We start from the raw sequence: 13826 nt of genomic DNA, 5'->3' as shown, positions 1-13826 counted from the left end.
GTGAAAGTGACTCATCTTTAACTGTTGACATTTTGTTTGTCTCCCTTTTCAATCTTTTCTGGCTTCCAAATGATATTTCTTTTTTTCAACATCTCTTACTTTCTTCATTTTTGAGCTCACTGTTCTAGCACTTCTTCACACTCCTTGTTCCAATATGTGTTCTTTTTATTCTTGACAAATTTGAATGTTTTCTCTACTGCTTTCGTAATTTGTGCATGCAGTGAACAGCAATGACCTTATTTTAGCTGTCTCAATTTCCTCTCTGCTGCTTCCATATTTTCTTTTTTACTGAGTATTCTAGAGTTGTGTCTAACTACTTTCATTTATTTTAAATGAGAGAAATTGAATTTTAACCTTAGAGAGAGAATAATCTTAGTCAAACCCCCAATTTTTAATTGCTTTTAACACTTATAATTATCTTGATATTTCTTTTGGATATGGCTATGTGATCCAGCTGAAATTCTTCTATATTTGGATTTGGAGATATCCAAGTTTTGGCTTTTTTATAGTAATATGCAAAAATGTGTGGAAATCAGTTTTAACTAGAACATTTTACACATATTGATCAGTATTTTGCCATTTCTTCTTGTTCTTCTGTGTGCTGGATATTTTTCTACAATGTTCTTTCTTTTCTGTCCCAACTTGTGCATTGAAGTTTCCGAGTAGTATGTAGTGACTCGCCCTACTTGTGCGAATGTGCACACACAGTGAAAGCACATAAATATTCTATGTTTCTAATTTTCTATTATGTATTCTTTGGCATCACTTTTTTCTCTGATTATTCCTTGGCTCTGACTACGGTAACTAGCACTCTCAATAGCAGGCACCCTGTAATTAGCATACCTGGAATAAATCTGTATTTGAGCAGACTACCACATATTTGGTGATGCTGATGTGACACAAATATGTTAGTACTACTGCACCACACCAGCTTGGACATTCCAATTCACGTCAGAACATACATGTGCGTTACTTCCTCCCCAGCCATGTTGGATTTATCTTCACCTGCAAATGAATACTTCAGCAGGTAATACCGAACCACCCCAGAGTAGCGGTATGTTGGAACAGTGATGATAAAAATCACTGCCCTTCTGGCAGCACTGTCCAGTACTATGGTTTGCATGGCTAAAGGGCCAGTACATTTTAGTGCAAATTCTGTCAGATGAAACAAAGTATAGTTATGAGGCTGCAGCACTAATGGAAGGCTTGGCCACAGAGGTGGAAGATATTCTCAGAAGCGGTACAGTTTGCTGCTATAAAGAATACTCTGATTACATGCCTGTCTCAGTCAGAAGTAAAGCACCTCAAGAAACTTCTATGGCTGGAAGAGCTAGGGAACTGCACTCTGTCACAGCTCCTATGGTACCTACACATGCTAGAAAGCACGTATTATGTAATATCTGGCTGTTGAAGTTACCTGCTGATGCACAGAAAATTTTAACGAGCACAAACGACAGATATGATTGCAGATATGTATCCCTCAATGAGCATTGCAACACTGATGGTGCACCAAGACAACACAGCTGCAGTGATTTTAGCATCACTGCAGTCTCAGTTAGCAGAACTAACTGCACAGGCTGCTGCATTTGCAGACAGCATATGCCAAACAATGGCCTCATCAATGTTTGTCAAGAAGTCATAACCATTCATCTGTCACATCAAACACCTGCTGATATTATAAAAAAAATTTGGCAAAGACACACAAAAATGCATGCTACTAGATAAATGGAACCATGACACAGAATCTGTAACTGTTACAGCTATCCCCACTAGTAATACACACCAATTATTCATCACAGATCACAGTATGAAGTTGGAGCATTTAGTGGACACAGGAACTGAGGTCTTGGTGTATCCTGCAAATAAATTACCACATCACAACTGTGATGATTATTACTTATACACCGCCGGCACTGTGGCCAAGCAGTTCTAGGCAGTTCAGTCTGGAACCGAGCGACTGCTATGGCCACAGGTCCGAATCTTGCCTTGGGCATGGATGTGTGCGATGTCCTTAGATTAGTTAGGTTTAAGTAGTTCTAAGTTCTAGGGGACTGATGACCTCAGATGTTAAGTCCCATAGTGCTCAGAGCCATTTGAACCATTTGAACTTATACACCACCAATGACTCGAAGATTAAGACCTATGGATGTGTTATGTTAATACTCAGTCTTGGTCTCAGTCGAACATTTAAACAGCAGTTCACAGTGGGTGACATCTCACAACCAATCTTGGGGGCAGACTTTCTGTCTTTCTACATTTGGATGGCAGCATTTGAAAAATGTGATGGCAAATCTAAGTGCTCAACCAAAGTTCAACTATACTGTGCCCATGATAATATGTGTAATCACCAAAGATACACAATTTATGCAACTGTTGAAATATTTTCCTGAAGTTACTAGGCAGTCACCTACATTACTACCAGTTAAGCATATTCTCACCACACTGGGCCCACCTACTTATGCCAGTCTTATGTGTCTGGTGCCTGAAAAACAAAAAACACTCAAGCAGGAATTTAAGTCGAACTTAAAGTAGTAGCTGGGCAGCCCCATTGCACATCATTCCAAAGAAGAAAGACAGATGGTATCCATGCGGCAACTACCACAAGTTAAATGCAAGAACCATTCCGGACCAGTATCCCATTCCATATATAGGGGATTTCTCTGCTGCTATGCATGGTAAGACAATCTTTTTCACGATCGACTTGGTACATGCATATTACCAGATACGTTTAGCCACAGAGGTTGTCCGTGAAAAATCTGCCACTGCATCTTTTAGACTGTTTGAGTTTACCAGAATACCTTTTAATCTCTGTAACACAGCACAAATGTTCCAGCGTATCATGGATGAGATCACATGAGACTACAGTTTCTGATACATCTACATAGTTGATGTTCTCGTAACGTCAGCATCTGAGAACGAACATTTACAGCATTTAAGTCTGTTTATTTGACCATTTACACATGCACAGTCTAGTAATAAAACCTTCAAAATGTATTTTTGGGACTACAGAAGTTCATTTCCTGGGATACACTGTAGACACTAATGGTGTATTATGCTGCCCCCCCCCCCCCTCCCCTCCCCCCTCAGCAGCAAGATAAAGTAAAATCCATAATTGCATACCCTATTCCAGTCCCAATTAGAGACTTTCATTGGTTTCTCAGCATCATAAATTTTTACCAATGTTTCATTTCCAATCATACTCTGATCATAGCTCCACTGAATGAATTTCTTAAGGGAGCACCAAAACCAAATGACAGATTACAGTGGATGAGTGAAACAGGCTGTTCTTTCCATGCCATAAGGATGGCAATCGCAAATCCTGTGTGATTGGCAGATCTTATAGCACAGGCTCCGCTGGTATTAATGGTTGATGCCTCTGCTACCACTATGGGAACAGTACTGCAAATCAGCAGACCACTGTTAGCAACCACTCACATTTTGCTGCCACAAGCTGTCACTCTCCCAACAGCAGTAGGCAATATGCGACTGCGAATTATATGCTACATATGTTGTTATCAAAAAATTCAAACATTACTTGGAACGTTGACAAGATCACAAGCCTTTAACTTCTGTTTTTAAGATGAAACAGAGCAAAGCCTCTCCAAGACAGTTGAGGCAATTAGACTACACTGGTCAATTTGCAACTCGTTTTGTTTATGTACAAGGCAACCTCAATGTGCCTGCAGATGCACTATCTTGTGCTGAAACCTTGAATGTACTGGCGCATACAACAGCACAGATTGAAGCTATATATACAACCATTGATTTTGATGCTCTTGTGCAGGCACAACAGCATGATGAGGAATTATACATGTTGTTCACACAACAATCAGGACTGTCATTATGCCAGATAATCACAGCTGAAGCAAATGCTACACTGTATTACAAGATTTCTGTTTGTACCACAACAATTTCAGACTCAGATGATTGCAGCTGCACACAGTCTGGAACATCCTGACGTTTTAGGTACCATTAAATTAGTCAAGCAAAGTTTTTCATGGCCCGAACAGCATGAGGACTGCAAAGCTTTTGTCAAGAGCTACATGGCATGTCAAAAGAATAAAATCTCATGATATGACAGGGCACCACTGGGCACACTTGTACCCCCTAATCAACGATTTTTACATGTTCACTTTGACATTGTAGGACTTCTCACTGTTTCTGAAGGCTGCAGCTACTGCCTCACAATAGTGGATCAACTCACCAAGTGGCCAGAAGCCTTCCCAATGACAGATATCATGATGGAGATGGTAGCACAGACATTGGTTTGAGGGTAGATCACTCCATTTGGTGTGTCTTTATGCATCACTACAGACCAAGGATGTCAATATGAAGCATATCTTTTCAAGGCGCTGGCAATGTTATTAGGTATTAAAGACACACACATTGCAACCTACCACCCTCCGGTGAACGGCATGGTTGAGCACCTATGTTGGCAGCTCACGTCAGCTCTGCAGTGTAATGCCACATAGAAGTGGGCTGAAGCAGTGGCTTTTGTGTTCCTTGGGCTGCAAACACTTTTCAAGAATGATCTTATGGCCACAGCAGCCAAACTTTTTTATGGTCAAACATCATGACTGCCAGCAGAATACATGCATGATGGGACAGATGAGAAGGTAGCATCATCGGATTTTGTTGACAAACTGAGAGCACATATATGCCAGCTTCGAGCAGTCACCCCAGAGAGCTGACTGGACAATGTCCATTCATTTTTGCAGGCTTAGACAGCTGCACAAACATACTTCTGTGCACTGACTCAGTTCACAAATTGCTTCAACCACTGTATGAGTGACCATATGCAGTATTAAGTAGAGGCAGCAACATGTTCAGAGTTGTCATTCATAGTGTGCTGACTACAGCTGCCCTTGACCAAATCAAGCCTACATTTCCTGATTGTCTGCCTCAATAGCTGAATGGTCAGCATGTTGGAATGCCACGCACAGGGGGTCATGTTCATTTCTCGGTTGGGAAGGGAGATTTTCTCCCGTCAGGGGCTGGGTGTTGTGCTGTTCTCATCATCATTTCATCCCCATTGTTGACACCCAAGTCGCCCAATGTGGTGTCACACTCAATAAGACTTGGACTTGGCAGCCGAACTTCCTGCCTGGGAACTCCCGGCCACTGACGTCATACGCTCATTTCCATTTTTTTCTATTTCTTGATGCATAACATACCACAAAAAGCTAGCACCACCAGTTATGAAAAGTGAATATGATGCTACTGAAACTCTTTCTACACGCCACCTTGCTGACAAGCCATGACAGACACTGAGCGTTGTCGTGAAGAAGACAACATCAACAAGATGTCCCTAGGTTCAAGAGTGCCATAACAATATTGATATATACAGATCATTTGGGTAGAATGGCTTGCACACATCATATTAGGTTTAGGTGCTCCATGGTGGACAGAGGAACTGTGACACTGCAAACTAATTAGTGGCACAATTATACATTGTATTGTGCTGTGATACTTAACAGCAACTCGTTAGATATGCTTGCAGATGGATACAACTAAGCAGTGGCCTGTCAAGATGTGTGTTCCTGAATACAATGTTACTATTTAGTAGTACTGTTGTACCCAACACCAAATATAAACCTCCTTAGCTGCCTGTGGCTACCACTTATCGCAATGTGTGTTCCTGAATACAATGTTACTATTTAGTAGTACTGTTGTACCCAACACCAAATATAAACCTCCTTAGCTGCCTGTGGCTGCCACTTATCGCAATACAGAAGTCCGTCTCCTTGGCAGCAGCACGGAGGCTGCTGATTGGGCCATGCTTGTGGTTGGCAGTGAACTTCAAAGTGCCATCTGTGGTGCCAGTTGGAAACTGTCTCAGTGTGCCAACTCCAGTTGCATCCATTGGCAAGAATGCAACAAACATGCCCTGTGCGTCATGCCAGATTAAACATGAAACATCTTTGATAATGGGGTGGGGAAGGGGGTAATCATGTAGTGACTGGTATTACTTAAGTGAATGCACAGACACAGTGCAAGCACATAAATATTCTGTGTGTCTACTTCTCTATTATGTACTCTTTGGCGTTACATTTTTCTCTGATAATTCCTTGCTCTTATTGACTACTGTAGCTGTCACAACGAGTACCATGCATCCCGTAAGTAATATAGGTGGAATAAATTTGCATTTGAGCAGACCACCATAAGTATTTTAAAATTGTATTCAGGTTTATAGGTGATTTTACATTCTATAAGATCATGCAAAAATTTTTGTATGGTTCTTCTGCAGAACTAATTCCAATTACCTCTGTTTCCCAAATTTTAGAGGAGAGTTTACACTGAATGTTGCAAAACAGCACTTTTTCTTTAATTTAAATTGGGAGGCAATTCAGCGTGTCCCATTTCTTTATCAGTGAAAATGTTGGGACTCACCATAATCCTAGGATCCAATGCATTACAACACATAATGGTGGGTTCCTCATCTGAGTAACCACATTGGATACTACAATCATTATGCTTACTTTTGTGATTTGAAGTTGTAAATGGTAGAGGTCAGGAATTTCATAATCAACCATGAATTCCCAAAATAAGACCAGGTTTCTAGTGGCATGTGACACTTGAGCCACAATGTCATTCCGCCATGACTGCCTGTAGCATGTGGGTCATGGAAGACTTAGCATTGATTTTCATGTTAGTTCAGGTGTGACAACAATACATAATCACTGTAATGTTCATTACAGGTTACAAAAAAGAAATAAAAATAACAGATATCTAGTGAGGTTATCACAGATCCTGAATGTGAATTAATCTGGGTGAGTTAAACATCAAAGGTCAGTCAAAAATGGTAATCAGATACTTTCATAGACCACGTAGGTCAGGAGACCATGCTGTTGTAATGGGGAGTGACTTCAACTTGCCAGGTATAGATTGGAAGAGTCATGATATCAAAATTGGTGCCAGAGACAGCGATTTGTGTAATATTCTGAATCTCTTCTCTGAAAATTATTTTGGGCAAATAGTTAGAGAACCAATTCCTGAAGGTAATATCTTTGACCTCCTAGCAACAAACATACCTGAACTTATGGATCAGTTAACATAGAGGAAGGTATCAGCGGTCACAAGGCTGCGATGGCTACTATGACTACAGGGTTTACAAAGAATGTTAAGAAAAGTAGGAAGATAATTCTGCTTAGTGAAAGTGACTGGATATAAACTGCAGAGTATCTGCACAGTCAGCATCAAATATTCATTGGTAAGGACAAAGATGTGAAGCACAAATGCAAAAAATTCAAAAGCATTGTTCTATATTCCTTAGACAAGTATGTTCCAAGTTAGATGTTAAGGGATGGGAAAGACCCACTGTGGTTTAATAGCTGCATTAGAAAATGCTCCGTAAACAAAGACAGCTTCAACAGAAGTCAAAACCTAGCTGACAAGCAAAGCTGAACAAAATGAAAATGAGCATAAGGAGAGCAATAAGAGAAGCATTAAAATACTTTGAAAGTAAAATTTTATCAACCAATCTGAATAAAAACCCTAAGAGGTTTCTGTTTCACGTAAAAGCAGTACGTCGTTAAAAATCAGCTATTCATTCACACAGAGACCATACTGGCACCAAAATGGAAGACAACAAAGTGAAGTTTGTTTCACCATGGAAGACTGCAACACAGTCCTTCCTTTGAATCATCATACGAATGTTGAAATCGCAGATACTGAGCTAACCATTCACAGAATAGAAAAGCAACTATGATTGCTTAGTCATGGAAAGGCATCAGCACTAGATGAGACACCAATAAGTCTTCAAAAATTATGCAAAACAACTTGCTCATCCTCTAGCAGCAGTTTATCATAGACCACTTGAGCAACAAAGGGGACCAAGTGACACGGGAAACTGTGCAGGTCATTCTCTTTTTCAAGAAGGGCCATAGGGCAGGTGTACGTAATTATAGACTTATGTTGTGGATGTCAGTCTATTGTAGAATTATGGAACATGTTTTATGCTAAAGAATTATGACGTTTTTTGAGAACAAAAAAATCTCTTCTATAAAAATCTAAGTGGATTCTGCAAACACAGATATTGCAAACTCAATTTGCTGTGTTCCTCCATGAGATCCACAATGCTGTAAACAGTGTCACTCAGGTTGGTGCTGTGTTCCTTGTCTATAGGAAGGCATTTGGTATTGTCCTGCACTATCATATAGTGAAAAAAATATGAACTTATTGAGTATTGGACCAGATTTGTGACTGAATTCAAGACTTTCTTGCAGATAAAACTCAACACATCACTCTTAATGGAACAAAATTGGCAGATGTAAAGGTGATTTTCAAAGTGCCCGAAGGAAGTGGGGTAGGGCCATTATTGTTTACAGTGAATACAAATGGTGTAGTAGAAAGTGTCAGATGCTCCTAAAGACTTTTTGCAGATGATGCAGTTTCCTATAACAAAGTAGCAACACCAGAAGACTGTATCAATTTGCAGATGAGCTGCAGAGAATACATGAGTGGTGCAGGCTCTGGCAGTTGACCCTGGACGTAAATAAATGTAACATAATGTGCATACACAGGAAAAGAAAGCCACTACTGTACAACTACACTGTTAATAAGAAACTCCTGGAAATATTGTGTACCATAAAATACCTAGAAGTAACTATTCAGAGTGACCTTAAGTGGAATGACCACATAAAATAAGTAGCAGGAAAAGCAGATGCCAGACTGAGATTCATAAGAAGAATCTTAAGGAAATTTAACTCATCCATAAAGAAAATGTCTTATTAGGTGCTTATTCAACTGATTCTTGAGTATTGTTCATCAGTATGGGATCAAATGTTCAAATGAATGTGAAGTCTTAAGGGACCAAACTGCAGTATGAGATCCTTACCAGGTAGGACCAATAGAGGAGAGATAAAGATCCAATGAAGAGAAGTGCATTTTGTCATGTTCAAGAGTGTTACAGAGAAGCTCAACAAACTCCAATGACTGAATCTTCCAGAACGACTTCTGCATCAAGGGGAGGTTTAGTGTTGAAATTTCGAGAGTGCACTTTCCAGGAAGAGTTGGACAACGTATTACTTCCTCCCACATAAACCCCACAAAACGACCACAATGACAAAATTCAAGAAATTAGAGCCAATACAGACGCTTATCAACAGTCATTCTTCTCACGTGCCATTCACGAGTGGAACAGGGTAGAGGGGGGATCAGTTAGTGGTATCAGAAGTATCCTCCACCACACACCATTAGATGGCTTGCAAAGTATGGTGTAGGTGTCGATTATATATGATGACTATTACTTTAAGAAGTGATGGCAAGAGTTTTTGAACTATATAAAGGGAGTGATAGGAGCAGATTCAGTGGCCTGATGTTGTGCTGACCCTAAAATTTAAGAAGGTGTTAAAGTCTTGAATACAGTAAGCAGGTTCAAGTGGATATAGGTTGTAGTTGTTAAACACTTATGAAGAAACTTATACAGGACAGACCAGAATCAAATGAGTCCTCAGACTGAAGACTAAAATAATAACAATATCATACACATTTGACTATGAACCACAACATTTTTTAATCTTTTTTTCATAAGAAACAGGAAATGTGTACATCCATCATTAAACAGTGCTTTTTATGTGCTAACTTTTTTCCTGAAGCAAGTACTGTAAATAATGGAGAAGATCTTACAGAAAGTTATCAAATCTTTACAATTGAAATATAATCACAGCATTGTTCTTGGATAAATGTGAACATCAGTAATGTGATGCTGCCTTCTATATTTTTTTGCTGCCAGCCACAAAAAATGTTACGTAAAATCTAGAGTTTTAAGTTTATCTCTTATATCATTGTCAATACAGACAGGGAAAAATATATTTAAAAACAAAGATGATGTGACTTACCATACGAAAGCGCTGGCAGGTCGATAGAAACACAGACACATACATACACACAAAATTCAAGCTTTCGCAACAAACTGTTCCCTCATCAGGAAAGAGGGAAGGAGAGGGAAAGACGAAAGGAAATGGGTTTTAAGGGAGAGGGTAAGGAGTCATTCCAATCCCGGGAGTGGAAAGACTTACCTTAGGGGGAAAAAAGGACGGGTATACACTCGCACACACACACACATATCCATCCACACATATACAGACACAAGCAGACATATTTAAAGACAAAGAGTTTGGGCAGAGATGTCAGTTGAGGCGGAAGTGCAGAGGCAAAGATGATGTTGAATGACAGGTGAGGTGTGAGTGGCGGCAACTTGAAATTAGCGGAGATTGAGGCCTGGTGGGTAACGGGAAGAGAGGATATATTGAAGAGCAAGTTCCCATCTCCGGAGTTCGGATAGGTTGGTGTTGGTGGGAAGTATCCAGATAACCCGGACGTTGTAACACTGTGCCAAGATGTGCTGGCCGTGCACCAAGGCATGTTTAGCCACAGGGTGATCCTCATTACCAACAAACACTGTCTGCCTGTGTCCATTCATGCGAATGGACAGTTTGTTGCTGGTCATTCCCACATAGAATGCATCACAGTGTAGGCAGGTCAGTTGGTAAATCACGTGGGTGCTTTCACATGTGGCTCTGCCTTTGATCGTGTACACCTTCCGGGTTACAGGACTGGAGTAGGTGGTGGTAGGAGGGTGCATGGGACAGGTTTTACACCGGGGGCGGTTACAAAGATAGGAGCCAGAGGGTAGGGAAGGTGGTTTGGGAATTTCATAGGGATGAACTAACAGGTTACGAAGGTTAGGTGGACGGCGGAAAGACACTCTTGGTGGAGTGGGGAGGATTTCATGAAGGATGGATCTCATTTCAGGGCAGGATTTGAGGGTCGTATCCTTGCTGGAGAGCCACATTCAGAGTCTGGTCCAGTCCCGGAAAGTATCCTGTCACAAGTGGGGCACTTTTGTGGTTCTTCTGTGGGGGATTCTGGGTTTGAGAGGATGAGGAAGTGGCTCTGGTTATTTGCTTCTGTACCAGGTCGGAAGGGTAGTTGCGGGATGCGAAAGCTGTTGTCAGGTTGTTGGTGTAATGGTTCAGGGATTCCGGACTGGAGCAGATTCGTTTGCCACGAAGACCTAGGCTGTAGGGAAGGGACCGTTTGATGTGGAATGGGTGGCAGCTGTCATAATGGAGGTACTGTTGCTTGTTGGTGGGTTTCATGTGGACGGACGTGTGAAGCTGGCCGTTGGACAGGTGGAGGTGAACGTCAAGGAAAGTGGCATGGGATTTGGAGTAGGACCAGGTGAATCTGACGGAACCAAAGGAGTTGAGGTTGGAGAGGAAATTCTGGAGTTCTTCTTCACTGTGAGTCCAGATCATGAAGATGTCATCAATAAATCTGTACCAAACTTTGGGTTGGCAGGCCTGGGTAACCAAGAAGGCTTCCTCTAAGCGACCCATGAATAGGTTGGCGTACGAGGGGGGCATCCTGGTACCCATGGCTGTTCCCTTTAATTGTTGGTATGTCTGGCCTTCAAAAGTGAAGAAGTTGTGGGTCAGGATGAAGCTAACTAAGGTGATGAGGAAAGAGGTTTTAGGTAGGGTGGCAGGTGATCGGCGTGAACGGAAATGCTCCATCGCAGCGAGGCCCTGGACGTGCGGAATATTTGTGTATAAGGAAGTGGCATCAATGGTTACAAGGATGGTTTCCGGGGGTAACACATTGGGTAAGGATTCCAGGCGTTCAAGAAAGTGGTTGGTGTCTTTGATGAAGGATGGGAGACTGCATGTAATGGGTTGAAGGTGTTGATCTACGTAGGCAGAGATACGTTCTGTGGCGGCTTGGTAACCAGCTACAATGGAGCGGCCGGGATGATTGGGTTTGTGGATTTTAGGAAGAAGGTAGAAGGTAGGGGTATGGGGTGTCGGTGGGGTCAGGAGGTTGATGGAGTCAGGTGAAAGGTTTTGCAAGGGGCCTAAGGTTCTGAGGATTCCTTGAAGCTTCGCCTGGACATCGGGAATGGGGTTACCTTGGCAAACTTTGTATGTGGTGTTGTCTGAAAGCTGATGCAGTCCCTCAGCCACATACTCCCGACGATCAAGTACCACGGTCGTGGAACCCTTGTCCGCCGGAAGAATGACGGTGGATCGGTCAGCCTTCAGATCACGGATAGCCTGGGCTTCAGCAGTTGTGATGTTGGGAGTAGGATTAAGTTTTTTTTTAAGAAGGATTGAGATGAAAGGCTGGAAGTCAGAAATTCCTGGAAGGTTTGGAAAGGGTGATCTTGAGGAAGAAGAGGTGGGTCCCGCTGCGACGGAGGACGGAACTGTTCCAGGCAGGGTTCAATTTGGATGGTGTCTTGGGGAGTTGGATCATTAGGAGTAGGATTAGGATCATTTTTCTTCGTGGCAAAGTGATATTTCCAGCAGAGAGTACGAGTGTAGGACAGTAAATCTTTGACGAGGGCTGTTTGGTTGAATCTGGGAGTGGGGCTGAAGGTGAGGCCTTTGGATAGGACAGAGGTTTCGGATTGGGAGAGAGGTTTGAAGGAAAGGTTAACTACTGAATTAGGGTGTTGTGGTTCCAGATTGTGTTGATTGGAATTTTGAGGTTTTGGAGGGAGTGGAGCTGGAAGTGGGAGATTGAGTAGATGGGAGAGACTGGGTTTGTGTGCAATGAGAGGAGGTTGAGGTTTGCTGGAAAGGTTGTGAAGGGTGAGTGAGTTGCCTTTCCGGAGGTGGGAAACCAGGAGATTGGATAGTTTTTTGAGGTGGAGGGTGGCATGCTGTTCTAATTTACGGTTGCCCTGTAGGAGGATGCTCTGAACAGCCAGTGTGGATGTGGGAGAGGAAAGATTAAGGACTTTTATTAAGGATAGGAGTTGACGGGTGTGTTCATTGGCTGAGTTGATGTGTAGGTGAAGGATTAGGTGGGTGAGGGCAATGGATTGTTCAGTTTGGAACTGGTATAGGGACTGATGGAAAGAAGGGTTGCAGCCAGAGATGCGACTGACATCTCTGCCCAAACTCTTTGTCTTTAAATATGTCTGCTTGTGTCTGTATATGTGTGGATGGATATGTGTGTGTGTGCGAGTGTATACCCGTCCTTTTTCCCCCCTAAGGTAAGTCTTTCCGCTCCCGGGATTGGAATGACTCCTTACCCTCTCCCTTAAAACCCACATCCTTTCGTCTTTCCCTCTCCTTCCCTCTTTCCTGACGAGGCAACAGTTTGTTGCGAAAGCTTGAATTTTGTGTGTATGTATGTGTCTGTGTTTCTATCGACCTGCCAGCGCTTTCGTATGGTAAGTCACATCATCTTTGTTTATATATATATTGCAACAAGTACATTATTTTCATTTTCTTTGAAATTCTTTCATTTTATACATTCCGTGAAATACAGTTTAAAATTTGTTACAGATGAGAAGCCAACTTACAAAAAGCCAGAAAGCTGTCGGCCAACATCTGAGTACAATAATATGGCATTTGAAGAGACAGAAAACATCATCATTAAGCGTATCACAAATTCATAGTGAAGTATACACATATTCCTCATCAATCTTCAATGATTCATTAGTTCTGCTATTATTTATTTGCCATTTTGTAAAATCAGTGTATCATAATTAATGCATTTATTTTGTGTAGTGTAAGACAATGTGCCCATGGATGTACAGCATCAACAGATACATGATTCCTCTTTTTCAAAATGTGGCATTAAAATGTTCCTATAATTTTCTGCATGGAGTATTAATTTGGTATATTGTGTGATAAAAGAAAAAAATTGTCAACTTGAAGTTAACAGATGATAGATATTGACAATTAAGATTCAACCATAAAAGCTATCTAAATGGTTCTTATTTTCACCTCTTGAGAAACTGATATCTGTGAACACAAATTGTCCATCTGAAGTAGGTAAGTTGTGTACATTTCTTACTATTAAGCGACTTT

The 13826-nt window shown here is 41.5% G+C and overlaps 1 protein-coding gene across 1 annotated transcript in view; it reads left to right on the top strand.

Moving 5' to 3' along the window:
* The window catches only part of LOC124789670 (putative ammonium transporter 1), a 307206-nt gene extending 293596 nt beyond the window's left edge, over positions 1–13610 (top strand). Inside the window, exon 11 of the mRNA XM_047257109.1 lies at positions 13299–13610. Within this exon, the coding sequence (XP_047113065.1) occupies positions 13299–13411 (113 nt within the window). The 3' untranslated portion in view covers positions 13412–13610. The remainder of the gene's footprint in view (positions 1–13298) is intronic.
* Positions 13611–13826: the final 216 nt, after the last annotated feature.

Source organism: Schistocerca piceifrons, chromosome 1, assembly GCF_021461385.2.
Source record: "Schistocerca piceifrons isolate TAMUIC-IGC-003096 chromosome 1, iqSchPice1.1, whole genome shotgun sequence".
NCBI classification, from domain to species: domain Eukaryota; kingdom Metazoa; phylum Arthropoda; class Insecta; order Orthoptera; family Acrididae; genus Schistocerca; species Schistocerca piceifrons.
The sequence above is the reverse complement of the archived record's forward strand: the minus strand, read 5'-3'. Positions and strand labels throughout refer to the sequence as shown.